Source organism: Balearica regulorum, chromosome 5 (assembly GCF_011004875.1).
Source record: "Balearica regulorum gibbericeps isolate bBalReg1 chromosome 5, bBalReg1.pri, whole genome shotgun sequence".
Classification (NCBI taxonomy): Eukaryota; Metazoa; Chordata; class Aves; order Gruiformes; family Gruidae; genus Balearica; species Balearica regulorum.
In genome coordinates this window covers 40445818-40473170 of record NC_046188.1, presented here as the reverse complement: position 1 = coordinate 40473170, position 27353 = coordinate 40445818, and the positions used below count along the sequence as shown (strand labels likewise).

General features: G+C 52.4%; 4 protein-coding genes across 4 annotated transcripts in view; 1 reads left to right on the top strand and 3 right to left on the bottom strand.

Annotated features, from left to right (window-relative positions):
- The window catches only part of MIDEAS (mitotic deacetylase associated SANT domain protein), a 186019-nt gene that overhangs the window by 126815 nt on the left and 31851 nt on the right, over nucleotides 1-27353 (top strand). The window lies entirely within an intron of this gene.
- Nucleotides 3620-7939, bottom strand: LOC142601874 (acyl-coenzyme A thioesterase 6-like). Its single transcript, XM_075753018.1, has 3 exons — nucleotides 7330-7939; nucleotides 4618-4820; nucleotides 3620-4012 (listed from the first exon to the last, which is right to left on the bottom strand). The coding sequence occupies exons 1-3, from the start codon at nucleotides 7937-7939 to the stop codon at nucleotides 3620-3622; spliced, it is 1206 nt and encodes a 401-aa protein (XP_075609133.1).
- Nucleotides 10313-14161, bottom strand: LOC142601873 (acyl-coenzyme A thioesterase 5-like). Its single transcript, XM_075753017.1, has 3 exons — nucleotides 13702-14161; nucleotides 11910-12112; nucleotides 10313-10894 (listed from the first exon to the last, which is right to left on the bottom strand). Exons 1-3 carry the CDS (start codon nucleotides 14159-14161, stop codon nucleotides 10313-10315), a joined length of 1245 nt encoding a protein of 414 aa, XP_075609132.1.
- On the bottom strand, nucleotides 21453-25773 carry LOC142601872 (acyl-coenzyme A thioesterase 5-like). The gene is made up of 3 exons (XM_075753016.1): nucleotides 25164-25773; nucleotides 22451-22653; nucleotides 21453-21845 (listed from the first exon to the last, which is right to left on the bottom strand). The coding sequence occupies exons 1-3, from the start codon at nucleotides 25771-25773 to the stop codon at nucleotides 21453-21455; spliced, it is 1206 nt and encodes a 401-aa protein (XP_075609131.1).

Below are 27353 nucleotides of genomic sequence, written 5' to 3'. Positions count from 1 at the left end.
TGATCCTGTGTTTCTTATCAGTGATTGGGTCAGTTGTCCTGTGGGCGTGTAGTTGCTCATCTTTCCTACTACCTCTACAAAGCTTTATTTTATAACATGTTGTCAGACTCCATTACTGTTTGGAAGCACACCATCCCAGAGAAAATGGTCCCCACTGCACTCACAGCGTAGTAAATACAGATGGGCATTACCAAGTTGGAACCGACCAGACCTAACACCGCAGCTTCTAAGAGTTACTCATCTATCCAGATCATTAGCTAGACATCTCCTGGCCTCAAAGGGAAAAAGAGGGACACACAGCCTCTCAGCACCACCACCATACACCTCCCTGACCCTCCCGTCCTGCACTGCTCCACTCCAGCACTTTCGGGCACAAGTGCTTCTGGAGGAACAGGCGGGTGTGGCAGGCATCCCCTGCATATATGCCAGGCATAGAGCCAAGCAAGCCTTGCCTTGGCTTACAGCATGTGGAATGTTCCCTCCATTAGCCATGGTGCGGCCTCTAGAGTATGAGACACTTCCCCAGGGCCATCAGACCAGAGTTGACAGAGGGCTTGTACCAGGTGCAGTTGGACCACAGCACCTCATATCTACCCCATTGCCTGACGGGGCTGACAGGCTCTGGTATTTGGTGAGTCTCAGCGCTCCATAGTGGGGGGTCCTCCTCAAAGCAGCTGGTCCTTCCGCACACCCTCCCACACGCAGGCAGGGAGATTGCAACTGAGGGGCACGCGCTGTGCTGGGAGACATCAAGGCTGCCGGGAGCCCTCGCTGCAGCCCCCCGGCAGCGCCTGTGGCAGGGTGGGCTCAGCACAGCCAGTCCCCCGGCACCGCAGGAGCATGTCCAAGGCAGCAGCTGTGCCCAGGCCCGGTGCCTCATGGCCGCACAGGCCGTACCTGCTGTCGTGGCCAGCTGCCACAGGGGCAGTTGCCAAGTGGCAAGTGCAGACACAGGGCAGGTTCTTGGGAGCAATCTGCCTTCAGGCCTGCTGGTTATTACCTTGCAGGAACAGGACCCAGGGAAAGGTGCAGCTGCAGCCCCACACCTGGGCTTCTCTCCCAAAACTCAGCAAAGCTGCAGGCTTCCTTTGGAAAAGGTTGCCCCTTTGCCTGAATTCATACATGTGGGAAATTGGCAGCAATGGTTTTGGGTGTTAAAAAAATATACTGGACATCACCTGCGTGTGGTGAATAGGATGAATCCAGACACTTAGTAGGACATCTAAGGACTAGTACTTAGCACTGGGGTACTAGGGGTATACCCAGGTTTCTGACTGACTGACCTGATCAAGGACTGATTCTGATGTGTCAGCCATCCCTTTCTTCTGGCAGCCATCCTCAGGCCATGATCAGATTGCCGTGTGGGGTTCTCCTGAGGGGTAAGGTCCAAGATGTGATGAGAGGAAAACCACACAGAGGAAGTGCCCTGTGGCAGATAACGTATGTCACTTAGAGGAGCAGAGCTGTCTCATCCATAGACAGATTGTAATACAAGTGTATCTATGCATTTTTCCCCTTTCCTCCCAGTGGAGGAATATCGACAGTAAGGCCTTGAGAAGGAGTTTTTAGCTAGCCTTTGGAGGAGAAGTTTTCAGCTGGAATTCCAGGTGAATTTGCAAGGTACATTTCCCTGCTGCTGGGCACGACAGCTTCACAGTTCCACTCCCCTTCTGTGAACCTCTTCACCACCATGAGGTCATTTTGGAAGCCCATTTCTGACTGAACTGCTTTAGGTCACATGGAGATGTCATCTCTAGAGCAGGGAAGCAGAAAACAAAGGACAGGTGTGGAAAATTATGAAAGCCTTCCTCTGTTTCCTGGTGAATATATCCCAAGGAGATCTTCCATATGTACGACTGTAGAGAGATCACAATACCAGTTGTCTGAACATGTTTTCCACTCCAATGCCAGATCCCCAGTGACAAAGTGTGACATCAGAAGGTTTAATGAGGGCTCTCGCAAGCGTACACATTATCAGTAGGCTCAAGGCTATCACAGCTTGTGCATCTGCCATGGTGGAGCAACACGGGCGGCTCACCAACCCTCCCTCCTCCTCGATGGGAGAAGCCCCTGCTTGGAGGCTGCTTATCTGTGTGTGGGTATGGGAAATTCTAATTGCTAGGAAACATTAGGAAATCAAGGAATTACCTGTTTTCTCTTTATCAGCACCATTGCACTATAAAACCATCAGTACCCAAGAACAGTACCATTGGATCCAATATTATAAGAAGCCACAGAACATATATGCTCCAAATAAACACTCTAAATTGAAGACCCCTCAGAAATCAAGGGAATTGGGTGAACTTAATTTTGATCCATCTCTTCATACTTGATTGCATATATACTAGAAAGTGAGAGACCAAGAAAGCAGAGTTACCTGTGTGGTTAACAATGCAAATGGCTTGCTTTTCTAAATTTTGCAAAAGATGCCACGTGCTTTTGGCCAAGATACATAGAGTTTTCCTTGCTAGCCATTGTGTGTAAAATAAGGGTAATCATAGTTTTTTCACCTTGCCTTGGGTTGCAAATTGAAGAGTATTAATACTTAAGAAATACGGAGATCTTCAGTGCTGGAGGACCTTAGAGGAGGATGAAGTATTGCTATTGCAAGCGTTATTTGTAGCATTATTATGCATTCCATGTTCCATTGTTGTTATGAAGAATTCAAACATGCACGGAAAATGCATTCCTATTTTTATACAGGGAACAAAGCACGAAGCAGATAAATTAATTTCTTATTCTGAAACAGAGTGATCACTTTGTCACCAGGTCTGAAATCCTCCAGAACGTTTAGGCATTTTTCTCCGTGGGAGTCAGTGTAGCGATCCTGAAGAGAAGACCATTGTACCTTGGGCAGTTAGTGACCCACAACAGAGTTAACCGGAGCACGCCCAGGCCTGCGCTGTGCCGCGCTGTCCACGCAGCGTGGCCGTCAGGCCTGTGCCGTGCCGCACAGATCCCCTGGCCGCAGGAAGAACTCAGCCAGCTCTTCCTTACGGAGGAGCTCACAGGCAGCTCCCTCCCAGTACCTGCATGGCCTTGCCTTTATCGAACAGTGCAGCAAGATGTTCTCACGCAAACATTGTTTCTGTTTGACTGTAGACATGATAAGTAGAGCTTTTGCCTTATATAAAAATCTTACAATACCTTGAAAGACCAAAAGGGGAGAATCTCTGCTATGGACCATGTCTGCGTGGTGTGCTGCGTGTGGGTCGGAGCCCTGTTACATGCTACACCGCTTGGGGTTCCCAGCATCTTAAGGGATGTCTAAGATTATCTATGCTATTCTCTTCTTAGAGCGTTAGCTCTAATAAATAGCATTTTTCGTAATACCTTACAGAACACGAGTGCCTTTTTTCACTGGGCTCACAACGGACCAGCACCTCCTCGTGCAAAACATTTGGCGCAGTCGGCAGGTCTCTGAGAAATGCCTTTCTGGAGAATAAAGAGAAGAGAAACTGCCTGGCTGGCCTCGCACAAATCCGTAAGGGGGATTTGCAAGGTGTTTGGCCCAGGCGGTTTCCCCGGTGGATTTAGACACTGAGGAGGCATTATCAGAATGCCCCACCCCAGCTGAAGTATTATGCTCTTAGAAAACAGTGGGCAGGGAAAGGAAAAGCTAAGGAGAATTTGTGCTGCCTTTGGTTGCTATTAATATGCTTGAAATGGAGATGGGGTTGCAGAGCCCGCCCGGATGGGTTGTGCGTCTCCCGCACAGTAACTGTGCCTCAGCTTTCTCTAGTGGGATCAGGCTTTGGTTGCCAGGGGCTTGAAAGGGGTCAGCAAAGATTTCAGAACAATCAAGAATATTGGAACCAATGACCTTGACCTTTTGTTCATCGAAGGGCAAAGGGGGGATGATTTTGTCCTTGTAACAGAGAGGAACAACTGTATTGGCCACAGGGCCGTTGAGGGAAACAACGGCTGTGATGTTCTTCAGGAAGGCGGCCATGGCAAGAGACAGATCAGCTCCTTTGGAGTAACCGAGCAGGCCAACCCCTGGTCCCTTCACCTGGTAGACAGGAGGAAAAACCCATCAGTGCTCAGCTGAAAAACACAATGGCTAGATCCTGGAGAGGGACGTTGTATAATGCTGAGAGTTTGCAAAACCCTGTGAAGGAGTTGATGGCAATGATTAGCTTTTCTTCTGGAGAAGTGCCAAGCACACCCCCTCTTCAAACCGTTGCCTTTGGTAATGTTCCTCTGTGCACTGAGATTAGCCAAGAGAGGGGTACCATGTTTTCACCGATTTGAGGACAGGTTGTAGGACATAGCTAAGAGTTACTAGTCTTAGACACTGACAGATGCTCTTTACTTTTCACTTTTGAGACTGTAGGAGGACATTTGGTGGCAATTCATGAAGGCTCTCTCCTGCACAACCTTCCCACCTTGTTAGGTCTCACCTACCTCTTGTGAGATTGCTTTGTGATCTCTCTTCACCAGTGCATCTCTGTTTGACCGTTCCTCTTTCCTAGAGCCCAGGCACCCAACCCCTGTCAGATGGAGCCAGGTGAGCTTTCAGCAGCTTCCTCCAGAGATAACTCGGGCCAAGTGACAGGCGCTTTGGAGAAGAAGCACTCCCAGGGGAACCCAGTGGGACATGGAGGGTGCTCCTACCTGTGGGTGCTGCAGCATATAGTTCACCGCCTCTTCAAAATATTCCAGGTGGAGTTCAGTTGGGTCCTGGGGCAGATCCTCATATTTGAAATAAGCCAGGGCCAGTGTGGCAAAGCCATGATTGGCCAGCAGGCTGGCTCTGTGCTCAAAGAGACCTCCTGCGTAGCCGTGTATGTCGATGATTCCTGGGAAGGTGTCTTCTCCTGGAGCAGACAAGACGAAGAGCAGCATTGCCTGAAATGACTCCTTTTCAATGTTTCTCTGGTTTAGAACGCATCAAACCAGGTACACAACAGGAACTGCAGAGGAATGGCTTTTGGGGAAAGGACATTGCCAGTCATTTAGCTGCTGAAAAAAACCTAGAGTGTGTTGCAGGGGAAGAAAGGCTGAGGAACAGAACCTCTTGGGTAATGTGCAAACCCTTATTTGTTTTAGGAATCAGCAGTGTTTCTGCATTGTGCTGAGGGCCAACGGGCAAAGACTGTCTGGTGAAGGCATCTTGTGCCACTTTCTCTTCTCCCTGTAAGCAGCCCTGTAACAATGACCACTTCACTTGGCACTGTAAAAATCCTCAAGGTATCATGATTAGATAGGTGTAATACTATGAAACTAGAAACTGTAAGCATTTGTGTTTGTATTGTGGCTTTTGAGCATTTGGGATCCCTTGAAAAGTGGTGAGTGGGATCCATCCAACCAGCACTTCATCTCTTTGGGGATCGTGTCTCTGACTGTGATGACTATCAAATTCCATATATGACGCCATGGGTATCTCACTGGGTGATCAGAAGATCATTGTTTGGATCTTCTCTTCTTGTCCCAGGATCCTCTTTTCCTCATCCTGTGAAGATTCTGCTCCTGTCCAACCAGGGCAAGGGAAGAGGATGCTCTGCATGTTGCATTCCTACAGCCTGATGGGTTTTCAGACTGCAGCGCCCATGGAAGCTCCACAGACCCCAGGCCAGCGAAGGTGCCCCTGGCCATATCAGGAGTGGGTGAGACCCAGCTCACCCCTACTTGTGGCTTCAGAAGAGCCAGAGGCCTGAGTGTGCTCATGCCTCCCACTCTGCCGGAATGCCTTCCTGCCATGGTCTCACACCCCGCACCATGGTGGCCTGTGAATCCTCAAACAGGGCTGCTGGTGGAAGACAGGAACGTGCTGCTGGGGGTCATGGAGGAGAGGGAAGTGCACAGCATCTGCTTGCTCTCTGTGCTTTGGACTGAGGAGAGCCTTACTGTCCAAAGCAGTACTGTGCTCTTCCTTCTGCCGCTGTTTGCATGCAGGCAGCAGCACATCTGGCTCTCCATAAACCGTGAGCATTCAAAGCAGTAGCTGTGCACCCCAGAGGCCAGCAGCGCAGTTGCCTGTGGCCCATGGCCCAGCTAGGTGTAGCAGGGCTCTGTGGGCTTGCACTGAACATGCACAGAAAAGGCGGTAATGCTGAGTAAGGCAGCGTGGGTGCTCGAGGAAAGGGGGGCAGTACTATAGCAGAAGTCCTTTGAGCTCTCCACCTTTACTGGCCTTAGGTTGTTTTCTGAGGAGTATCCAACTCCTGAATCTGAATGTAGAGGACTCCCAGGAACACAGATCACGATGGGAGTGTCTCAATGCAGGACAACTGGAGTGTGGTGAAATGATGGTGATAAAACACATCTCCAAATGGAACTGCCTAACAGAAATACTGACTACAGGCCAAGCTTACAATCTTGCTAAGCTGAAGATTGGCTGTGGTGGCAGCAGGATGAGAATAAATTCCTCCTATCCTGTGTCTAGGAGACGGTTCAAAGCTCCAGGGAGCACGGCAAGGGCCTATCATTTTAAAACACACACAAAAGGACCGGATCAGGAGACACTGAGAAAATGCACCAGCCTTTGGCTTACTGTAAGTGCCTCAGCTCAGGGGAAGCAGGACATTTTGGATACAAAATGTATGCAGGTGGCGTCTTCCATCTCCTGGTCAGCAGGTGGGGGTAGAGGTGAGGCAGGGGAGGGAGTCCTAGCCTCCTGCGGGTGGGATGCTGAGCCTGTGAAATCAGCCCTCCCACACTCTGGACTCTGGCAGGGAAGTCTCTGTGTAGCTGCCCAGATGCAGCAGCCTGGCGGTGCCTTGGGCACCTCTTACACCTCAGAAAGGTGCTCTGTGCCTTCTCCAGAGCAATTAAGTTACTGCCTTTTCCTGCTGGAAAGGTTTCATCCCTGTAAATGTTCTTGAGCTTCTCCTCTTTCCCCTTTCATGAACTGATGATATCCACAGGAACTCAAACATGGGGGACTGTGGTCACTATATAGTTAGTTGCTACTGTGCTGGGGGCAGAGGGAGGATCCCCCAAACTCTCCCAGTGAGGAGGACTGCCAAGGACTGGTGCAGAGCCCCTCTCCACCACTCTCTTCTGCAGCTTCTTGTCTCCAACGCCCTCCTGGCACGCTTCCGCATGCTGCACATTTCTCCATGTTTATAACCTCAAGCTCTTGGGCAGGAAGAGTTATTCCTCCACCTGCTTCTGCAACCATGTCCTGGCACCCACACGGCCAGGTGAATTGGGAATGATGGTCAGGCTGGTCGGTGGTACGGGAGGGAGGGAGGGAGGGAGAGAGGGAGAGAGAAAGGGAAGGACAGAGGCTTTCATGGACTCCTCTTTGCAGAGGTTATGGAACAGCTTGCACTGACAAAATACTGGTTTAGGGAAAACAGGATGGCCACAGCCAGTACTCACCCGGGGGCAGGAAAAGCGTTGCCCGGATCCTCCCCTCTCGCACCGGGACTCTCCGCACCCCATCTCGCAGGAACGCCCGCTCGTGCTGCGCCTGGGCCAGGAGCTGCCCGGGGGGGTCCCCGTGGCCCTCAAACACCTCCAGCTGCAGGACAAAGGGGCTCTGCATGTCCCACTTCACCATACACCAGAAGGGCTTCTGGGGCTGCAAAGCCCAGAGCAGCCCCATGGGCTCCAGGCCGGAGAAGCTGCCTCCCGGCAGCGCGGGGCAGCGGGCGAGGTCCAGCTCCCCGTCGTCTCCCGCCTGGTAGCGGGCGCAGGCCTGGAAGAGCTCGCCCATCTCGTCCTGCAGGGATGTCCGTAGCGTGACCTGCTGCCGTGGGCTGAGGCCCTGCACTGTGATGGCCAGCGGCTCATCGAAGAGGCTGCGGGCGGTGGGCGAGAGGCGGACGGAGGGGGCCATGGAGGACAGGCTGCGGGCAGAGGTCATCCTGGGGATCCACGTGGGGCTGCAGCGCTGTGGGACTGCAGGCACGGGGCTGAGCCAGGGCAGCTGCTTCTGCCAGGCACAGGAGTTCACCTGGCACAGGGAGCGGGCAGTGACCTGCCCCATGGCTCCTGGGTTGCTGTCTTCACTGTGTCTGCGCTTAAGCTGAGGCTTCTTCTACAAATGCAGCTTCCCACACACAGGCAAGGGGAGGGGAATTGGGGCAGGAGCTGTGTGGGCCCACACAGCGCTGGGAGATGTCAAGGCTGCCTGGAGACTCCAGTGCAGCCCTGTCAGCGCCCACAGCAAGGCGGGATTGGCACAGGCAGCCACCGGCATTGTGGGAGCATCTTCAAAGGGTGGCAGGTTTGCCCAGACACTTGTTGACAAATAGTGTGTTTATCTGCTGTGGTGGCAGTTCTCTAAACCAGGCCTGCTGGTTAATATCCTTGCAGGACTGGACCCAGCCTCAGGTGCAGCTGCAGCCCTCCTGCCTGGGCTTCTCTCACAGGCTCTGTCTTTCCTCTCCTGAACTCAGCCAAGCTGCAGGCTCCCTTCAGAAAAGGTTACCGCTTTGCTGCATGCAGCCCTGCAGGCAATCGGCACCACAGTCTGGGAGCATTTTGGCAGCTTGTTCCTGCCACCTCCATGGACTGCTGTTCCTGGAAAGTCCACCCCCATGACATGATCCTGAACCCAATAGGGCATTGTCATGTGTGACCAGCTGCAGGCATGGGGACAGTGGTGGGGCAGCATGGCAAGGTCTGTCGCAGAGCTCCTCTCCACTCCTCTCTGATCCAGTTCCTGTCCCATGCCAGGGCATACGGTGAGAGGTCTCCTGCAGCAGCAGGAACTGCCAGGAGTCGTCCCAGGAGGATCCTGCGCTCAGCCTCTGGTGTCAGGCTCCAGCCAGAGCAACGGGGCAGGAAGGGACCATGCTCAGGGCTCAGGCCCCACCTGCTTCCTGGGGGAAGATGTTGTGCAGAAGCTGATATGGGATGGGAGCCCACCTTGCTCAGCGGGGGCATCCCAAGAGAGGCTGGTGCCACCCTGTGCTGGGGTGGGCACATGGGGCCATGGCCTGGGAGCATCTCAGGGGGGAGAGAGCCCCACGAGCCCGGTGCCGCTCTCCTGGCATCTCCTGGGACTTGCAGTCTTGCACCTCTCACCAGATGACAGCAGCTTGTGTGGCCACCGGCTGCCCCAAGGCTCCCATTGTTGCCTCCCTCCTGCTCTGCCACCTGCTCTTCTTGCCCACACCCAAAGAGAGTGCCTCACCTGCGGTAGGGCAGGCCCGCAGGTGTCAGCCAGCACTGCTGATAACATCCATTATGAAAGCTGCCAGGCAGGGAAATGCTGCGGTGCCCTGAATGAAGACACCCAGGTGCAGAAAACAGGCCAGGGCTGAGAGGCAGCTGCCAGCTCTGAGGTCTGCCCCAGCGTGCCAAGCTGGCTGAGAGGACACCTGCAGCGTGGAGACAACCAGGATGGCTGGTTCAGCAGGGCGGTGGGAGATGGCATCCACGAGGGAGGTGGCAGCCCTCCAGGACTCACAGAGATGGTGGCCCCTGGCAGGCTGGAGGAGGACAGAGCATTTGGGCGTGCAGGTGGCAGTTTGTTGCATGCTGATCGATGTCTTAGGGTGAGTGTGGCTGCTCTGCTGAGGTGAGGCAGGAGGCCCTCGGGGCTTTTCCACCCACAGGGCCCTGCTCCTACAAGTTCCACCCTGGGGTGACGGAGTGGTGGGGATGCAAAGATCCCTGCTCCTATCCAAAGCACAGCAAATGACTCCACAGCTTTCAAATCTCAGTCTCTTTATTACAATTCTCGCCCTAATAACAAAGGTGAAAAAGTTCCACGTGCCGTGGGAGCAGATCACCATGGCTGCAAATTCAGCAGAATGGCTTTTGGCATGGCATCTTGGGGCTAGAGGTATCCACGAGCCAGAGCGCTGAAGGGAAGATGCAAAGCAGGCACAACCCCTCCGGAGGGTTAACCAGAGACACGCCGGCATCCTGGCTATAGCATCCATTCTTACACGCTTCCAGCAGCGCAGAGGTCAGAGACATTTCCATTTGTGATGAGACATTCCCCATAAGAGTGGCAAAATCCCTGCTCCAAACCTAACATTTGAGAGGTGTTGCTTTAAAGTATGAGCTGAGGATAGCGTGTGCATGTAGAGACAAGAGTGGTATGGAAAGTAGCGTCAAGTATTAGAAGAACCGAAACTGCCGGAGAAAGGTAATCGCGCATTTTGCACGTGATCTGTATTATCAAGGGCCAGTGCAAATCTATTTGCCATTCCTTGTCTTGACACTTGAGCAAAAAAGTTTGGGGGAAAAGAGAAAAGGCAAACCCAGTTCTTTTCTGAGTTATGGATGTGCAAAGTCTTGGAAGATACTGTAGCTGTACTGGTACAGCTGTGAACAGGGTTTGATGTGATAAGTATGAAAATGTCTGTCAAGTTAGGTCCTTATAAAGCTATGTCTTTTTTGCACATTAGTTGTCATTTAAATATTTGTTGAAAAAAGCCTGAATCCGTGGCCAAGCATGAACCTGAGCTGCAGAATAAGCCCTGAGCTCCCCACCCCAAATTACTTGCTTGTGAAAAAAAAGATGCTTTCCTATGGAGTACAAAGGGAAAAAGGGAGGGTCGATGCAGTGCCCTGTCCCAGGGTAAGACAAAATCTGAAAATTTGCCTTCCCTTGAGCCTGCAAAAGCTTGCAGACTTCAGTAGCATAATACTCACTTTTGACAAGATGGTCATCTTGTCCCGCAATGAACAGTAACTGTGCCTCAGCTTTCTCTAGTGGGATCAGGCTTTGGTTGCCAGGGGCTTGAAAGGGGTCAGCAAAGACTTCAGAACAATCAAGAATATTGGAACCAATGACCTTGACCTTTTGTTCATCGAAGGGCAAAGGGGGGATGATTTTGTCCTTGTAACAGAGAGGAGTAACTGTATTGGCCACAGGGCCGTTGAGGGAAACAACGGCTGTGATGTTCTTCAGGAAGGCAGCCATGGCGAGAGACAGATCAGCTCCTTTGGAGTAACCGAGCAGGCCAACCCCTGGTCCCTTCACCTGGTAGACAGGAGGAAAAACCCATCAGTGCTCAGCTGAAAAACACAATGGCTAGATCCTGGAGAGGGACGTTGTATAATGCTGAGAGTTTGCAAAACATTGTGAAGGAGGTGATGGCAATGATTAGCTTTTCTTCTAGGCAAGTGTCAAGCACCTCCGACACAGAAATTTCTTCCACTGCCATGAAAAATGTTCCCTGGTACTATGACGACACCAAGAGAGAGCAAGCACAATGACACCATTTGAGCACAGGTTGCAGGAGACAAGTAAAACTATTCAGAGCAAGTGTGGAAAGGTTTTGGCCGTGCAAACTATAGGGATTGTCTTTGTGAGAAGAGACCAGGGGCTGCCCCTGTGTTGGACAGAGGCAGTTTCAGTCAGCTCCAAAATGGACCCGCCGCTGCCCAAAGATGTGGGAGGCAGATGTTTTTAGTTTTGTTCTTATTTCTCACTATGCTACTCTGTTATTAACTGGCAATGAATGAAATTAATCTTCCTGAAGTCAAGTCTGTTTTACCTGTGGTGATAACTGGTGAGTTATCTCCCTGTCCTTATCTTGACCCACAAGATTTTTCATCTTAGTTTCTCCACCAGTCCTGTTGAGGAAGGGAAGGGAGAGAGCGGCTTGTTCGACCCACCACAGCTAGATACCGGCAAATGCTTTTTACTTTGTATTTTTCATACTAAGGGTTCATATGGGGGCATGTGGTGACAATTCATGAAGGCTGCTTCGAAAAATGCATGTCTCTCCTCCACAGCCTCCCCACCTTATGTCTCAAGACAGCATCTCTGTCACTCCAGGTGACAGTACCTGGATGGTGCCCATCCTCTGCCCTTCCAGTGCATCTCTGTTTGACCGTTCCTCTTTCCTAGAGCCCAGGCACCCAACCCCTGTCAGATGGAGCCAGGTGAGCTTTCAGCAGCTTCCTCCAGAGATAACTCGGGCCAAGTGACAGGCGCTTTGGAGAAGAAGCACTCCCAGGGGAACCCAGTGGGACATGGAGGGTGCTCCTACCTGTGGGTGCTGCAGCATATAGTTCACCGCCTCTTCAAAATATTCCAGGTGGAGTTCAGTTGGGTCCTGGGGCAGATCCTCATATTTGAAATAAGCCAGGGCCAGTGTGGCAAAGCCATGATTGGCCAGCAGGCTGGCTCTGTGCTCAAAGAGACCTCCTGCGTAGCCGTGTATGTCGATGATTCCTGGGAAGGTGTCTTCTCCTGGAGCAGACAAGACGAAGAGCAGCATTGCCTGAAATGACTCCTTTTCAATGTTTCTCTGGTTTAGAACGCATCAAACCAGGTACATAACAGGAACTGCAGAGGAACGTCTTTTGGGGAAAGGACATGACCAGTCATTTAGCTGCGAGCTGTTAAATGACTGCAAATTAACTGGCAAGACAGTGAGTGGCAGAAAGACAGATACCACCTGCATAAGATGCAAATCTATCTTAGTGCTAATAATTGGCAGTTATTTCAGCATTTTCTTTAAGCTCCAGTCGCAGAGATGATCTGTGCGGTGGCTTTCCTCACTTTCCCCTTCTCACTCTCAGACCAGCCCTTCACCACCACTTGGCTTATTTTAGTTCGTAGCAGATGTCCCTTGTAATGTGGCTTGGAAGGGAGAAGAGGAGCCACGGGGAGAGGTCAGCTGAAACCTCTACAAAGTTCAGCTCAGATCCTTGGGATTTGCTTTAAGTTTCACTCTACTTTCACTTCTACTCCCACAACCTAAAGGAGTCTTGAAGCAGTTTCGGGATAGACTGTGCATGCCCAGATCACCATTTCTACTGCTAAAATGAGAGAAAAGATGAACATCCATCAGTTAGCAGACATAACATAGCCAGAATACGAGCGTGAGATGTACTGGCCTCTGCAAGTGTAGGATCTCCAATCCTTCTTCTCCTTTGCAGAAAAACTTTGATAGGTGCATTGATAACCACATCCTCCGCATAGTAAAAGAAGGAGTATCAGGCTTTGAGCTAGAACATAAGGTTGAACTAATGACCGTTGCTCGAAAAGTAGCCCCTGCAGAAGCCAGACCATGATACAAATGTGCTATACGCAAGAAATGCAAAAAAGAGTCCAGTAACAGAGTAAAAGAAGCATAAGGACATACAATCCCACTGTCCTCCCCAAGTCTAAGGCGACAAAATTGACTGATAATAAACCAGCATGGTCTTCAAGAACTTCAGCAACAAACTGTAAGAGTTTGTGTGTGGGTTTGAGAACTATGGAACGGCAATCAGTATAATCCCAGCATCATCTGAATCGGAAAGCGCAGAGATGACAGTGCAGGCAGTACTACCAGAAATAGAACGTCATGAGTGGGACACCTCAGTGCAAGACAACTCCAGTGTGGTGGAATCTCAGTGGAGAAAAAAAAAACAACCTCTGAGCAAAATTGTGTAAAAGAGATGCTGACTATGGCTGGAGCTATGCTGAAGACTGGCTGTGGGTAGGGGTAGGGGTGAAGCAGGGGAGGGAGCCCTGGCCTCGCTGCTGAATGGGATGCTGAGCATGTGAAATCAGCTGTTCCAGTTGGTTCCCTGCTCAGAAACACCAATTCTGTCTTGAGAATGACTTTTTGCATTTCGCCTGCCACAGCCCAGCAAGGGCACGAAGTACTGGGACCGGGCACAGGGCACTATGTGTGCAGCCCATAGCCTGCAGCACAGTCCCCATGCCTGGTCCTGCTCCTGCTCACCCCTCCAACCCTCCTCCTCCCCACTGGAGGGCTGACAGCTGCCCTGGCACAGCAAGGCCCTGGCCAGCACTGGAACAACAGGATGGCCACAGCCAGTACTCACCCGGGGGCAGGAAAAGCGTTGCCCGGATCCTCCCCTCTCGCACCGGGACTCTCCGCACCCCGTCCCGCAGGAACGCCCGCTCGTGCTGTGCCTGGGCCAGGAGCCGCCCAGGGGGGTCCCCGTGGCCCTCAAACACCTCCAGCTGCAGGACAAAGGGGCTCTGCACGTCCCACTTCACCATACACCAGAAGGGCTTCTGGGGCTGCAAAGCCCAGAGCAGCCCCATGGGCTCCAGGCCGGAGAAGCTGCCTCCCGGCAGCGCGGGGCAGCGGGCGAGGTCCAGCTCCCCATCGTCTCCTGCCTGGTAGCGGGCGCAGGCCTGGAAGAGCTCGCCCGTCTCGTCCCGCAGGGATGTCCGTAGTGTGACCTGCTGCCGTGGGCTGAGGCCCTGCACTGTGATGGCCAGCGGCTCATCGAAGAGGCTGCGGGCGGTGGGCGAGAGGCAGATGGTGGGGGCCATAGAGGATGAGAGATGTGGAAAGGCTGGACAAGAGAAACCTCATCTGCCGTGACCACAACCGTGCTCGGCAAAGCAAGCTGGGAGCAATCTGCAGCTGCTTCTGTGATCCGCTCAGCTGCACCATGGTTGTATTTAAGCTGGATGTCCTGGCTCCTGTGCCTGGGCAGCCAGTCACCGAGAGCTGCCTCCTCCTACTGCCCTGGCAGGGACGGGACTGCCAGCTCCCCTCCCCTCTCTTCCTGCCCCATGCAGCTGTTGTGAAGCCAATGGTCCTTGTATGCTTCAGAGAAATGCTGTACCTGTGCCCCAAGGGGTGGATTATGATAGCAAATAAAGCCCTCCTCTCTCACAGCTCTCCTGTCCTGCACAACTCCTCTTGGAAAATTGGTGGATGTGCTCCCTGTAGCTATGTTTGTGTTTCTGCACTGCTTGGAAGCATGTGAGGGAGCCCTCAGCATGGTCCTATTTTGTAGGACCTAGCAGGTAGGCAGAGGCATCGGGCAGGCTCTCAGCAGATTTTCCTTGCCCATGAAGATTTCTTTTTCTCTCCCTCTGAAAGTGTCATGTGCTTTCTTATTTGGGATTTATACGTACGGTTCAGCATCCATCCTCCCTCATAAAGCAATTTCACCTTGTGTGGTCCAAAGAAAAATACCCTGCTCCCCACGAAAACTCAGCTAATTACTTCAAGGAATTCTGACCCCATAATTCCAAAGCAAAAAGGATACAGCACTCTTCTGAAAGAAGATTGTACTGACTGTAAATCAAGCAGAAGATCTTGTAGGATGACCAAGGCATCTTGGTTCAAAAGAAGCCCCCAGTCAGAGCACGCACTTCTGAAGGGGAGATGAACCCAAGGCACAGAAGACACCAGAAGAGCTGGTTCCCAGCAGCCTGAGAGCTCTCAACCAGAGACCCTGGCATCCCAGTTATAACATCCCATATCGTATCCTTCCTGCAGCTCCGTGAGATTTGAGACTTTTCCATTTACAGTTAGGCATTCAGGGTAAACTTGGTGAAACCCCTACACTGAATTATGCATTTCTGAGGGGGTGTTTTAAAATACGAGCTGAAGGTAATAAGCATGCAGAAAAGAAGTAAACTCTTTTTTTCTCTCGTTTATAGGTATGAAAACCCAATTCTGGACAGGTCATACAGTGGTGGCACATGATGTGCTGGGAGATGCCAAGGCAGCACTGGTGGCCTCAGCACAGCCAGTCCCCTGGCACCGCAGGAGCATGTCCAAAGGCAGCAGCTGTGCCCAGGCCCCGGTGCCTCATGGCTGCACAGGCCGTACCTGCTGTCGGGCCAGCTGCCACAGGGGCAGTTGCCAAGTGGCAAGTGCAGACACAGGGCAGGTTCTTGGGAGCAATCTGCCTTCAGGCCTGCTGGTTATTACCCTTGCAGGAACAGGACCCAGGGAAAGGTGCAGCTGCGTCCCTCCTCCCTGGATCCGGGATTCTCTCATAGGGTCTCCCTTCCTGCTCCCAAGCTGCAGGCTCCCTTTGGAAAGAGTTGCCCCTTTGCTGCATGCAGACCTGGGGGAAATTGTCCCCACAGTCTGGGAGCACTTTGGGATGGACTGATTCCCCTGGACAGCCCAGACAGCTCACCCAGGGGACACGACCCCACATGCAGCAGGGCATCACCATTGTGAAGCCGGTGCTATGCTGGAGGAGAGGGAAGCTCCCACTTGTCCCCAGCCCGGGGGGCCTGTGACCTGCTCCACATGGGGCCAGCTGCAGGCATGGATATGGGACACTCACTGGACAGCATGGCAAGGTCTGGCACTGAGCCCCTCTCCTGTCCCCTCTGCCCAAGCTCCTTCAGTCCCCCCTGCCCCTTCCCTCTGGGGAAGATGTTCTGCAGAAGCTGATATGGAATGGGAGCCCACCTCACGCAGTGGGAGCATCCCAAGAGAGGCTGTGCTGTGGTGGGCACCTGGGCATCTCAGGGGAGAGACAGCCCCACAAGCCTGGTGCCACTCTCCTGCCATCGCCTGGGACTTGCAGTCTTGTGCCTCTTGCCAAATGACGGCACCTGGTGTGGCCGCGGGCTGCCCCAAGGCTCCCGTTGCTCTCTCTCTCCTGCTCTGCCATCTGCTCTTCTTGCCTACGCCCGGAGAGAGTGCCTTATCTGTGCTAGGGCGGGCCCACAGGTTTAGGCTGGACCGGTTGGGAGCATGGATTACAAAATATCCCAGGTAGGGAAGGGCCTGGGAGTTTCATTTGCTGCTAATTCTCTTCTATCAGTTCTGATCTCTTACATAAATTTTGCAATCCAAACACAAAGCAGCAGGTGTACATCCTTTGAGAGAAGATTGCAGAACAGCTTTTTGGATGACCAGACCATATTGGGGCCAGAAGTGGAAGTTAGCAGCCAGAGCACATCCTTCCAGAGGAAGGTGAGAGGTGAACCCAAGGCACAGAGGACACAGCTCTTCCAGAGAGATCTCTCTCACAGCAGCCTGAGAGCTCTTAACCAGAGACACCAGCACCACTACTTTTTCTAACACCCCGTATTGTACAGTTTCTGCAGCTCAGCCATCAGAGATGTTTCCATTTGTGATGAGACATTCCCTGTAAATGTGGTGAAATCTCTGCACCAAAAGATGCATATGGTGGAGGTTCCTTTAAAGTATGGGCTGAAGACGGTATACACATGGGGAGACCACAGTTAGATGGAGAGTACAGAAGTTTATTTTAAGTTTACAGGCCACTGGCAAGATAAATGAGCCTATTGCATATGATCTGTTCAATTAGGATCAATTCAAATGCTCTCCCTTTTCTCAATGCCTGATCAAAAAAGAGCAGGGAAATTACAGAAAACGTGAACCCAGTTCTACTCACAGCTGTAGATATATCAAGCTGTGTTACTGGGGTTATACTGGTGCAGGTGTGAACAATATTAATTCAATAAATGAAAAAGCATCTGTCAATTCAGGTCCTTCAGACCTGGGTGTGCTTGCTGGTGGGGTAGAATGAAGCCTAGATCTCTTGCCAAGCACCATCCTAGTCCTCTGAATGAGCCTTACACTGCCTTGTCCCCCATCTTAGATGGCCAGCTGGTTCAAAATGGACTCCTTGCTCCTGGTGAAGGGCGGAAAGGGGAGGAGGATATGTCTAGCATTTACTTTCTTTGAGATTGCAGACATTTTTCTGGTTTGATTAACAAAACACTTGCCTTGCAGAAATGATCTGCCTGCCCAGTGATGAAGAAGAAGTGTCTGTCAAGAAGAGAGGTCTCCCCAGTACTCCAAAGGCTATGTTGAAGGCTCAGTCAGTTGACTAATGCTGAACTGAACACCACCCAAGGCAAATGCCAGCCCAACTTCTTAGCTGGACTTCAGGTACACTGAGAGATTGCACAGAGGACACAGGGGTGATTGCAGCCACCAGGGTTTCTGCTCCATTAGCTCCAGGCATGCCCCTGCCATGTCCCATCTGCCACCCTGCCTCCTGACACCCTGCTCCCTGCCCAACACTGGCAGCATAGGCAGGATGCTGCCACTTTATTAGCGTGAGGAATGATTCTCTCAAATCAGACTGCCGTTGCTGGAGCCGAAGGGTGGCACAGCTCTTACCCACATTCAAAAGGCATTTGCACGATTGGCTTTTGCTGCCAGATGACCTGGACGCCAAATGCCCCAGGCAGGCCACTGGAGCCATGGCATCGCTTATGATCCTGTGTTTCTTATCAGTGATTGGGTCAGTTGTCCTGTGGGCGTGTAGTTGCTCATCTTTCCTACTACCTCTACAAAGCTTTATTTTATAACATGTTGTCAGACTCCATTACTGTTTGGAGCACACCATCCCAGAGAAAATGGTCCCCACTGCACTCACAGCGTAGTAAATACAGATGGGCCATTACCAAGTTGGAACCGACCAGACCTAACCGCAGCTTCTAAGAGTTACTCATCTATCCAGATCATTAGCTAGACATCTCCTGGCCTCAAAGGGAAAAAGAGGGACCCACAGCCTCTCAGCCACCACCATACACATCCCTGACCCTCCCGTCCTGCACTGCTCCACTCCAGCACTTTCGGGCACAAGTGCTTCTGGAGGAACAGGCGGGTGTGGCAGGCATCCCCTGCATATATGCCAGGCATAGAGCCCAAGCAAGCCTTGCCTTGGCTTACAGCATGTGGAATGTTCCCCTCCATTAGCCATGGTGCGGCCTCTAGAGTATGAGACACTTCCCCAGGGCCATCAGACCAGAGTTGACAGAGGGCTTGTACCAGGTGCAGTTGGACCACAGCACCTCATATCTACCCCATTGCCTGACGGGGCTGACAGGCTCTGGTATTTGGTGAGTCTCAGCGCTCCATAGTGGGGGGTCCTCCTCAAAGCAGCTGGTCCTTCCGCACACCCTCCCACACGCAGGCAGGGAGATTGCAACTGAGGGGCACGCGCTGTGCTGGGAGACATCAAGGCTGCCGGGAGCCCTCGCTGCAGCCCCGGCAGCGCCTGTGGCAGGGTGGGCTCAGCACAGCCAGTCCCCTGGCACCGCAGGAGCATGTCCAAAGGCAGCAGCTGTGCCCAGGCCCCGGTGCCTCATGGCCGCACAGGCCGTACCTGCTGTCGGGCCAGCTGCCACAGGGGCAGTTGCCAAGTGGCAAGTGCAGACACAGGGCAGGTTCTTGGGAGCAATCTGCCTTCAGGCCTGCTGGTTATTACCCTTGCAGGAACAGGACCCAGGGAAAGGTGCAGCTGCAGCCCCACACCTGGGCTTCTCTCCCAAACTCAGCAAAGCTGCAGGCTTCCTTTGGAAAAGGTTGCCCCTTTGCCTGAATTCATACATGTGGGAAATTGGCAGCAATGGTTTGGGTGTTAAAAAAAATATACTGGACATCACCTGCGTGTGGTGAATAGGATGAATCCAGACACTTAGTAGGACATCTAAGGACTAGTACTTAGCACTGGGGTACTAGGGGTATACCCAGGTTTCTGACTGACTGACTGATCAAGGACTGATTCTGATGTGTCAGCCATCCCTTTCCTTCTGGCAGCCATCCTCAGGCCATGATCAGATTGCCGTGTGGGGTTCTCCTGAGGGGTAAGGTCCAAGATGTGATGAGAGGAAAACCACACAGAGGAAGTGCCCTGTGGCAGATAACGTATGGTCACTTAGAGGAGCAGAGCTGTCTCATCCATAGACAGATTGTAATACAAGTGTATTCTTGCATTTTTCCCCTTTCCTCCCAGTGGAGGAATATCGACAGTAAGGCCTGAGAAGAGTTTTAGCTAGCCTTTGGAGGAGAAGTTTTCAGCTGGAATTCCAGGTGAATTTGCAAGGTACATTTCCTGCTGCGGGCACGACAGCTTCACAGTTCCACTCCCCTTCTGTGAACCTCTTCACCACCATGAGGTCATTTTGGAAGCCCATTTCTGACTGAACTGCTTTAGGTCACATGGAGATGTCATCTCTAGAGCAGGGAAGCAGAAAACAAAGGACAGGTGTGGAAATTATGAAAGCCTCCTCTGTTTTCCTGGTGAATATATCCCAAGGAGATCTTCCATATGTACGACTGTAGAGAAGATCACAATACCAGTTGTCTGAACATGTTTTCCACTCCAATGCCAGATCCCCAGTGACAAAGTGTGACATCAGAAGGTTTAATGAGGGCTCTCGCAAGCGTACACATTATCAGTAGGCTCAAGGCTATCACAGCTTGTGCATCTGCCATGGTGGAGCAACACGGGCGGCTCACCAACCCTCCCTCCTCCTCGATGGGAGAAGCCCCTGCTTGGAGGCTGCTTATCTGTGTGTGGGTATGGGAAATTCTAATTGCTAGGAAACATTAGGAAATCAAGGAATTACCTGTTTTCTCTTTATCAGCACCATTGCACTATAAAACCATCAGTACCCAAGAACAGTACCATTGGATCCAATATTATAAGAAGCCACAGAACATATATGCTCCAAATAAACACTCTAAATTGAAGACCCCTCAGAAATCAAGGGAATTGGGTGAACTTAATTTTGATCCATCTCTTCATACTTGATTGCATATATACTAGAAAGTGAGAGACCAAGAAAGCAGAGTTACCTGTGTGGTTAACAATGCAAATGGCTTGCTTTTCTAAATTTTGCAAAAGATGCCACGTGCTTTTGGCCAAGATACATAGAGTTTTCCTTGCTAGCCATTGTGTGTAAAATAAGGGTAATCATAGTTTTTTCACCTTGCCTTGGGTTGCAAATTGAAGAGTATTAATACTTAAGAAATACGGAGATCTTCAGTGCTGGAGGACCTTAGAGGAGGATGAAGTATTGCTATTGCAAGCGTTATTTGTAGCATTATTATGCATTCCATGTTCCATTGTTGTTATGAAGAATTCAAACATGCACGGAAAATGCATTCCTATTTTTATACAGGGAACAAAGCACGAAGCAGATAAATTAATTTCTTATTCTGAAACAGAGTGATCACTTTGTCACCAGGTCTGAAATCCTCCAGAACGTTTAGGCATTTTTCTCCGTGGGAGTCAGTGTAGCGATCCTGAAGAGAAGACCATTGTACCTTGGGCAGTTAGTGACCCACAACAGAGTTAACCGGAGCACGCCCAGGCCTGCGCTGTGCCGCGCTGTCCACGCAGCGTGGCCGTCAGGCCTGTGCCGTGCCGCACAGATCCCCTGGCCGCAGGAAGAACTCAGCCAGCTCTTCCTTACGGAGGAGCTCACAGGCAGCTCCCTCCCAGTACCTGCATGGCCTTGCCTTTATCGAACAGTGCAGCAAGATGTTCTCACGCAAACATTGTTTCTGTTTGACTGTAGACATGATAAGTAGAGCTTTTGCCTTATATAAAAATCTTACAATACCTTGAAAGACCAAAAGGGGAGAATCTCTGCTATGGACCATGTCTGCGTGGTGTGCTGCGTGTGGGTCGGAGCCCTGTTACATGCTACACCGCTTGGGGTTCCCAGCATCTTAAGGGATGTCTAAGATTATCTATGCTATTCTCTTCTTAGAGCGTTAGCTCTAATAAATAGCATTTTTCGTAATACCTTACAGAACACGAGTGCCTTTTTTCACTGGGCTCACAACGGACCAGCACCTCCTCGTGCAAAACATTTGGCGCAGTCGGCAGGTCTCTGAGAAATGCCTTTCTGGAGAATAAAGAGAAGAGAAACTGCCTGGCTGGCCTCGCACAAATCCGTAAGGGGGATTTGCAAGGTGTTTGGCCCAGGCGGTTTCCCCGGTGGATTTAGACACTGAGGAGGCATTATCAGAATGCCCCACCCCAGCTGAAGTATTATGCTCTTAGAAAACAGTGGGCAGGGAAAGGAAAAGCTAAGGAGAATTTGTGCTGCCTTTGGTTGCTATTAATATGCTTGAAATGGAGATGGGGTTGCAGAGCCCGCCCGGATGGGTTGTGCGTCTCCCGCACAGTAACTGTGCCTCAGCTTTCTCTAGTGGGATCAGGCTTTGGTTGCCAGGGGCTTGAAAGGGGTCAGCAAAGATTTCAGAACAATCAAGAATATTGGAACCAATGACCTTGACCTTTTGTTCATCGAAGGGCAAAGGGGGAATGATTTTGTCCTTGTAACAGAGAGGAGTAACTGTATTGGCCACAGGGCCGTTGAGGGAAACAACGGCTGTGATGTTCTTCAGGAAGGCAGCCATGGCAAGAGACAGATCAGCTCCTTTGGAGTAACCGAGCAGGCCAACCCCTGGTCCCTTCACCTGGTAGACAGGAGGAAAAACCCATCAGTGCTCAGCTGAAAAACACAATGGCTAGATCCTGGAGAGGGACGTTGTATAATGCTGAGAGTTTGCAAAACCCTGTGAAGGAGTTGATGGCAATGATTAGCTTTTCTTCTGGAAAAGTGCTAAGCACACCCCCTCTTCAAACCGTTGCCTTTGGTAATGTTCCTCTGTGCACTGAGATTAGCCAAGAGAGGGGTACCATGTTTTCACCGATTTGAGGACAGGTTGTAGGACATAGCTAAGAGTTACTAGTCTTAGACACTGACAGATGCTCTTTACTTTTCACTTTTGAGACTGTAGGAGGACATTTGGTGGCAATTCATGAAGGCTCTCTCCTGCACAACCTTCCCACCTTGTTAGGTCTCACCTACCTCTTGTGAGATTGCTTTGTGATCTCTCTTCACCAGTGCATCTCTGTTTGACCGTTCCTCTTTCCTAGAGCCCAGGCACCCAACCCCTGTCAGATGGAGCCAGGTGAGCTTTCAGCAGCTTCCTCCAGAGATAACTCGGGCCAAGTGACAGGCGCTTTGGAGAAGAAGCACTCCCAGGGGAACCCAGTGGGACATGGAGGGTGCTCCTACCTGTGGGTGCTGCAGCATATAGTTCACCGCCTCTTCAAAATATTCCAGGTGGAGTTCAGTTGGGTCCTGGGGCAGATCCTCATATTTGAAATAAGCCAGGGCCAGTGTGGCAAAGCCATGATTGGCCAGCAGGCTGGCTCTGTGCTCAAAGAGACCTCCTGCGTAGCCGTGTATGTCGATGATTCCTGGGAAGGTGTCTTCTCCTGGAGCAGACAAGACGAAGAGCAGCATTGCCTGAAATGACTCCTTTTCAATGTTTCTCTGGTTTAGAACGCATCAAACCAGGTACACAACAGGAACTGCAGAGGAATGGCTTTTGGGGAAAGGACATTGCCAGTCATTTAGCTGCTGAAAAAAACCTAGAGTGTGTTGCAGGGGAAGAAAGGCTGAGGAACAGAACCTCTTGGGTAATGTGCAAACCCTTATTTGTTTTAGGAATCAGCAGTGTTTCTGCATTGTGCTGAGGGCCAACGGGCAAAGACTGTCTGGTGAAGGCATCTTGTGCCACTTTCTCTTCTCCCTGTAAGCAGCCCTGTAACAATGACCACTTCACTTGGCACTGTAAAAATCCTCAAGGTATCATGATTAGATAGGTGTAATACTATGAAACTAGAAACTGTAAGCATTTGTGTTTGTATTGTGGCTTTTGAGCATTTGGGATCCCTTGAAAAGTGGTGAGTGGGATCCATCCAACCAGCACTTCATCTCTTTGGGGATCGTGTCTCTGACTGTGATGACTATCAAATTCCATATATGACGCCATGGGTATCTCACTGGGTGATCAGAAGATCATTGTTTGGATCTTCTCTTCTTGTCCCAGGATCCTCTTTTCCTCATCCTGTGAAGATTCTGCTCCTGTCCAACCAGGGCAAGGGAAGAGGATGCTCTGCATGTTGCATTCCTACAGCCTGATGGGTTTTCAGACTGCAGCGCCCATGGAAGCTCCACAGACCCCAGGCCAGCGAAGGTGCCCCTGGCCATATCAGGAGTGGGTGAGACCCAGCTCACCCCTACTTGTGGCTTCAGAAGAGCCAGAGGCCTGAGTGTGCTCATGCCTCCCACTCTGCCGGAATGCCTTCCTGCCATGGTCTCACACCCCGCACCATGGTGGCCTGTGAATCCTCAAACAGGGCTGCTGGTGGAAGACAGGAACGTGCTGCTGGGGGTCATGGAGGAGAGGGAAGTGCACAGCATCTGCTTGCTCTCTGTGCTTTGGACTGAGGAGAGCCTTACTGTCCAAAGCAGTACTGTGCTCTTCCTTCTGCCGCTGTTTGCATGCAGGCAGCAGCACATCTGGCTCTCCATAAACCGTGAGCATTCAAAGCAGTAGCTGTGCACCCCAGAGGCCAGCAGCGCAGTTGCCTGTGGCCCATGGCCCAGCTAGGTGTAGCAGGGCTCTGTGGGCTTGCACTGAACATGCACAGAAAAGGCGGTAATGCTGAGTAAGGCAGCGTGGGTGCTCGAGGAAAGGGGGGCAGTACTATAGCAGAAGTCCTTTGAGCTCTCCACCTTTACTGGCCTTAGGTTGTTTTCTGAGGAGTATCCAACTCCTGAATCTGAATGTAGAGGACTCCCAGGAACACAGATCACGATGGGAGTGTCTCAATGCAGGACAACTGGAGTGTGGTGAAATGATGATGATAAAACACATCTCCAAATGGAACTGCCTAACAGAAATACTGACTACAGGCCAAGCTTACAATCTTGCTAAGCTGAAGATTGGCTGTGGTGGCAGCAGGATGAGAATAAATTCCTCCTATCCTGTGTCTAGGAGACGGTTCAAAGCTCCAGGGAGCACGGCAAGGGCCTATCATTTTAAAACACACACAAAAGGACCGGATCAGGAGACACTGAGAAAATGCACCAGCCTTTGGCTTACTGTAAGTGCCTCAGCTCAGGGGAAGCAGGACATTTTGGATACAAAATGTATGCAGGTGGCGTCTTCCATCTCCTGGTCAGCAGGTGGGGGTAGAGGTGAGGCAGGGGAGGGAGTCCTAGCCTCCTGCGGGTGGGATGCTGAGCCTGTGAAATCAGCCCTCCCACACTCTGGACTCTGGCAGGGAAGTCTCTGTGTAGCTGCCCAGATGCAGCAGCCTGGCGGTGCCTTGGGCACCTCTTACACCTCAGAAAGGTGCTCTGTGCCTTCTCCAGAGCAATTAAGTTACTGCCTTTTCCTGCTGGAAAGGTTTCATCCCTGTAAATGTTCTTGAGCTTCTCCTCTTTCCCCTTTCATGAACTGATGATATCCACAGGAACTCAAACATGGGGGACTGTGGTCACTATATAGTTAGTTGCTACTGTGCTGGGGGCAGAGGGAGGATCCCCCAAACTCTCCCAGTGAGGAGGACTGCCAAGGACTGGTGCAGAGCCCCTCTCCACCACTCTCTTCTGCAGCTTCTTGTCTCCAACGGCCCTCCTGGCACGCTTCCGCATGCTGCACATTTCTCCATGTTTATAACCTCAAGCTCTTGGGCAGGAAGAGTTATTCCTCCACCTGCTTCTGCAACCATGTCCTGGCACCCACACGGCCAGGTGAATTGGGAATGATGGTCAGGCTGGTCGGTGGTACGGGAGGGAGGGAGGGAGGGAGAGAGGGAGAGAGAAAGGGAAGGACAGAGGCTTTCATGGACTCCTCTTTGCAGAGGTTATGGAACAGCTTGCACTGACAAAATACTGGTTTAGGGAAAACAGGATGGCCACAGCCAGTACTCACCCGGGGGCAGGAAAAGCGTTGCCCGGATCCTCCCCTCTCGCACCGGGACTCTCCGCACCCCATCTCGCAGGAACGCCCGCTCGTGCTGCGCCTGGGCCAGGAGCTGCCCGGGGGGGTCCCCGTGGCCCTCAAACACCTCCAGCTGCAGGACAAAGGGGCTCTGCATGTCCCACTTCACCATACACCAGAAGGGCTTCTGGGGCTGCAAAGCCCAGAGCAGCCCCATGGGCTCCAGGCCGGAGAAGCTGCCTCCCGGCAGCGCGGGGCAGCGGGCGAGGTCCAGCTCCCCGTCGTCTCCCGCCTGGTAGCGGGCGCAGGCCTGGAAGAGCTCGCCCATCTCGTCCTGCAGGGATGTCCGTAGCGTGACCTGCTGCCGTGGGCTGAGGCCCTGCACTGTGATGGCCAGCGGCTCATCGAAGAGGCTGCGGGCGGTGGGCGAGAGGCGGACGGAGGGGGCCATGGAGGACAGGCTGCGGGCAGAGGTCATCCTGGGGATCCACGTGGGGCTGCAGCGCTGTGGGACTGCAGGCACGGGGCTGAGCCAGGGCAGCTGCTTCTGCCAGGCACAGGAGTTCACCTGGCACAGGGAGCGGGCAGTGACCTGCCCCATGGCTCCTGGGTTGCTGTCTTCACTGTGTCTGCGCTTAAGCTGAGGCTTCTTCTACAAATGCAGCTTCCCACACACAGGCAAGGGGAGGGGAATTGGGGCAGGAGCTGTGTGGGCCCACACAGCGCTGGGAGATGTCAAGGCTGCCTGGAGACTCCAGTGCAGCCCTGTCAGCGCCCACAGCAAGGCGGGATTGGCACAGGCAGCCACCGGCATTGTGGGAGCATCTTCAAAGGGTGGCAGGTTTGCCCAGACACTTGTTGACAAATAGTGTGTTTATCTGCTGTGGTGGCAGTTCTCTAAACCAGGCCTGCTGGTTAATATCCTTGCAGGACTGGACCCAGCCTCAGGTGCAGCTGCAGCCCTCCTGCCTGGGCTTCTCTCACAGGCTCTGTCTTTCCTCTCCTGAACTCAGCCAAGCTGCAGGCTCCCTTCAGAAAAGGTTACCGCTTTGCTGCATGCAGCCCTGCAGGCAATCGGCACCACAGTCTGGGAGCATTTTGGCAGCTTGTTCCTGCCACCTCCATGGACTGCTGTTCCTGGAAAGTCCACCCCCATGACATGATCCTGAACCCAATAGGGCATTGTCATGTGTGACCAGCTGCAGGCATGGGGACAGTGGTGGGGCAGCATGGCAAGGTCTGTCGCAGAGCTCCTCTCCACTCCTCTCTGATCCAGTTCCTGTCCCATGCCAGGGCATACGGTGAGAGGTCTCCTGCAGCAGCAGGAACTGCCAGGAGTCGTCCCAGGAGGATCCTGCGCTCAGCCTCTGGTGTCAGGCTCCAGCCAGAGCAACGGGGCAGGAAGGGACCATGCTCAGGGCTCAGGCCCCACCTGCTTCCTGGGGGAAGATGTTGTGCAGAAGCTGATATGGGATGGGAGCCCACCTTGCTCAGCGGGGGCATCCCAAGAGAGGCTGGTGCCACCCTGTGCTGGGGTGGGCACATGGGGCCATGGCCTGGGAGCATCTCAGGGGGGAGAGAGCCCCACGAGCCCGGTGCCGCTCTCCTGGCATCTCCTGGGACTTGCAGTCTTGCACCTCTCACCAGATGACAGCAGCTTGTGTGGCCACCGGCTGCCCCAAGGCTCCCATTGTTGCCTCCCTCCTGCTCTGCCACCTGCTCTTCTTGCCCACACCCAAAGAGAGTGCCTCACCTGCGGTAGGGCAGGCCCGCAGGTGTCAGCCAGCACTGCTGATAACATCCATTATGAAAGCTGCCAGGCAGGGAAATGCTGCGGTGCCCTGAATGAAGACACCCAGGTGCAGAAAACAGGCCAGGGCTGAGAGGCAGCTGCCAGCTCTGAGGTCTGCCCCAGCGTGCCAAGCTGGCTGAGAGGACACCTGCAGCGTGGAGACAACCAGGATGGCTGGTTCAGCAGGGCGGTGGGAGATGGCATCCACGAGGGAGGTGGCAGCCCTCCAGGACTCACAGAGATGGTGGCCCCTGGCAGGCTGGAGGAGGACAGAGCATTTGGGCGTGCAGGTGGCAGTTTGTTGCATGCTGATCGATGTCTTAGGGTGAGTGTGGCTGCTCTGCTGAGGTGAGGCAGGAGGCCCTCGGGGCTTTTCCACCCACAGGGCC

Bases quoted from the DNA above. Each gene is read 5' to 3' on its own strand.
- LOC142601874 (XM_075753018.1), bottom strand. From the start codon at position 7,939: ATGGGGCAGGTCACTGCCCGCTCCCTGTGCCAGGTGAACTCCTGTGCC. The intron at 4,821-7,329 runs GTGAGTACTGGC...TGTCTGCTCCAG, and splicing joins AACGCTTTTCCTGCCCCCGG to GAGAAGACACCTTCCCAGGA. The intron at 4,013-4,617 runs GTAGGAGCACCC...CCTGTCTACCAG, and splicing joins ATATGCTGCAGCACCCACAG to GTGAAGGGACCAGGGGTTGG.
- LOC142601873 (XM_075753017.1), bottom strand. From the start codon at position 14,161: ATGGCCCCCACCATCTGCCTCTCGCCCACCGCCCGCAGCCTCTTCGAT. The intron at 12,113-13,701 runs GTGAGTACTGGC...TGTCTGCTCCAG, and splicing joins AACGCTTTTCCTGCCCCCGG to GAGAAGACACCTTCCCAGGA. The intron at 10,895-11,909 runs GTAGGAGCACCC...CCTGTCTACCAG, and splicing joins ATATGCTGCAGCACCCACAG to GTGAAGGGACCAGGGGTTGG.
- LOC142601872 (XM_075753016.1), bottom strand. From the start codon at position 25,773: ATGGGGCAGGTCACTGCCCGCTCCCTGTGCCAGGTGAACTCCTGTGCC. The intron at 22,654-25,163 runs GTGAGTACTGGC...TGTCTGCTCCAG, and splicing joins AACGCTTTTCCTGCCCCCGG to GAGAAGACACCTTCCCAGGA. The intron at 21,846-22,450 runs GTAGGAGCACCC...CCTGTCTACCAG, and splicing joins ATATGCTGCAGCACCCACAG to GTGAAGGGACCAGGGGTTGG.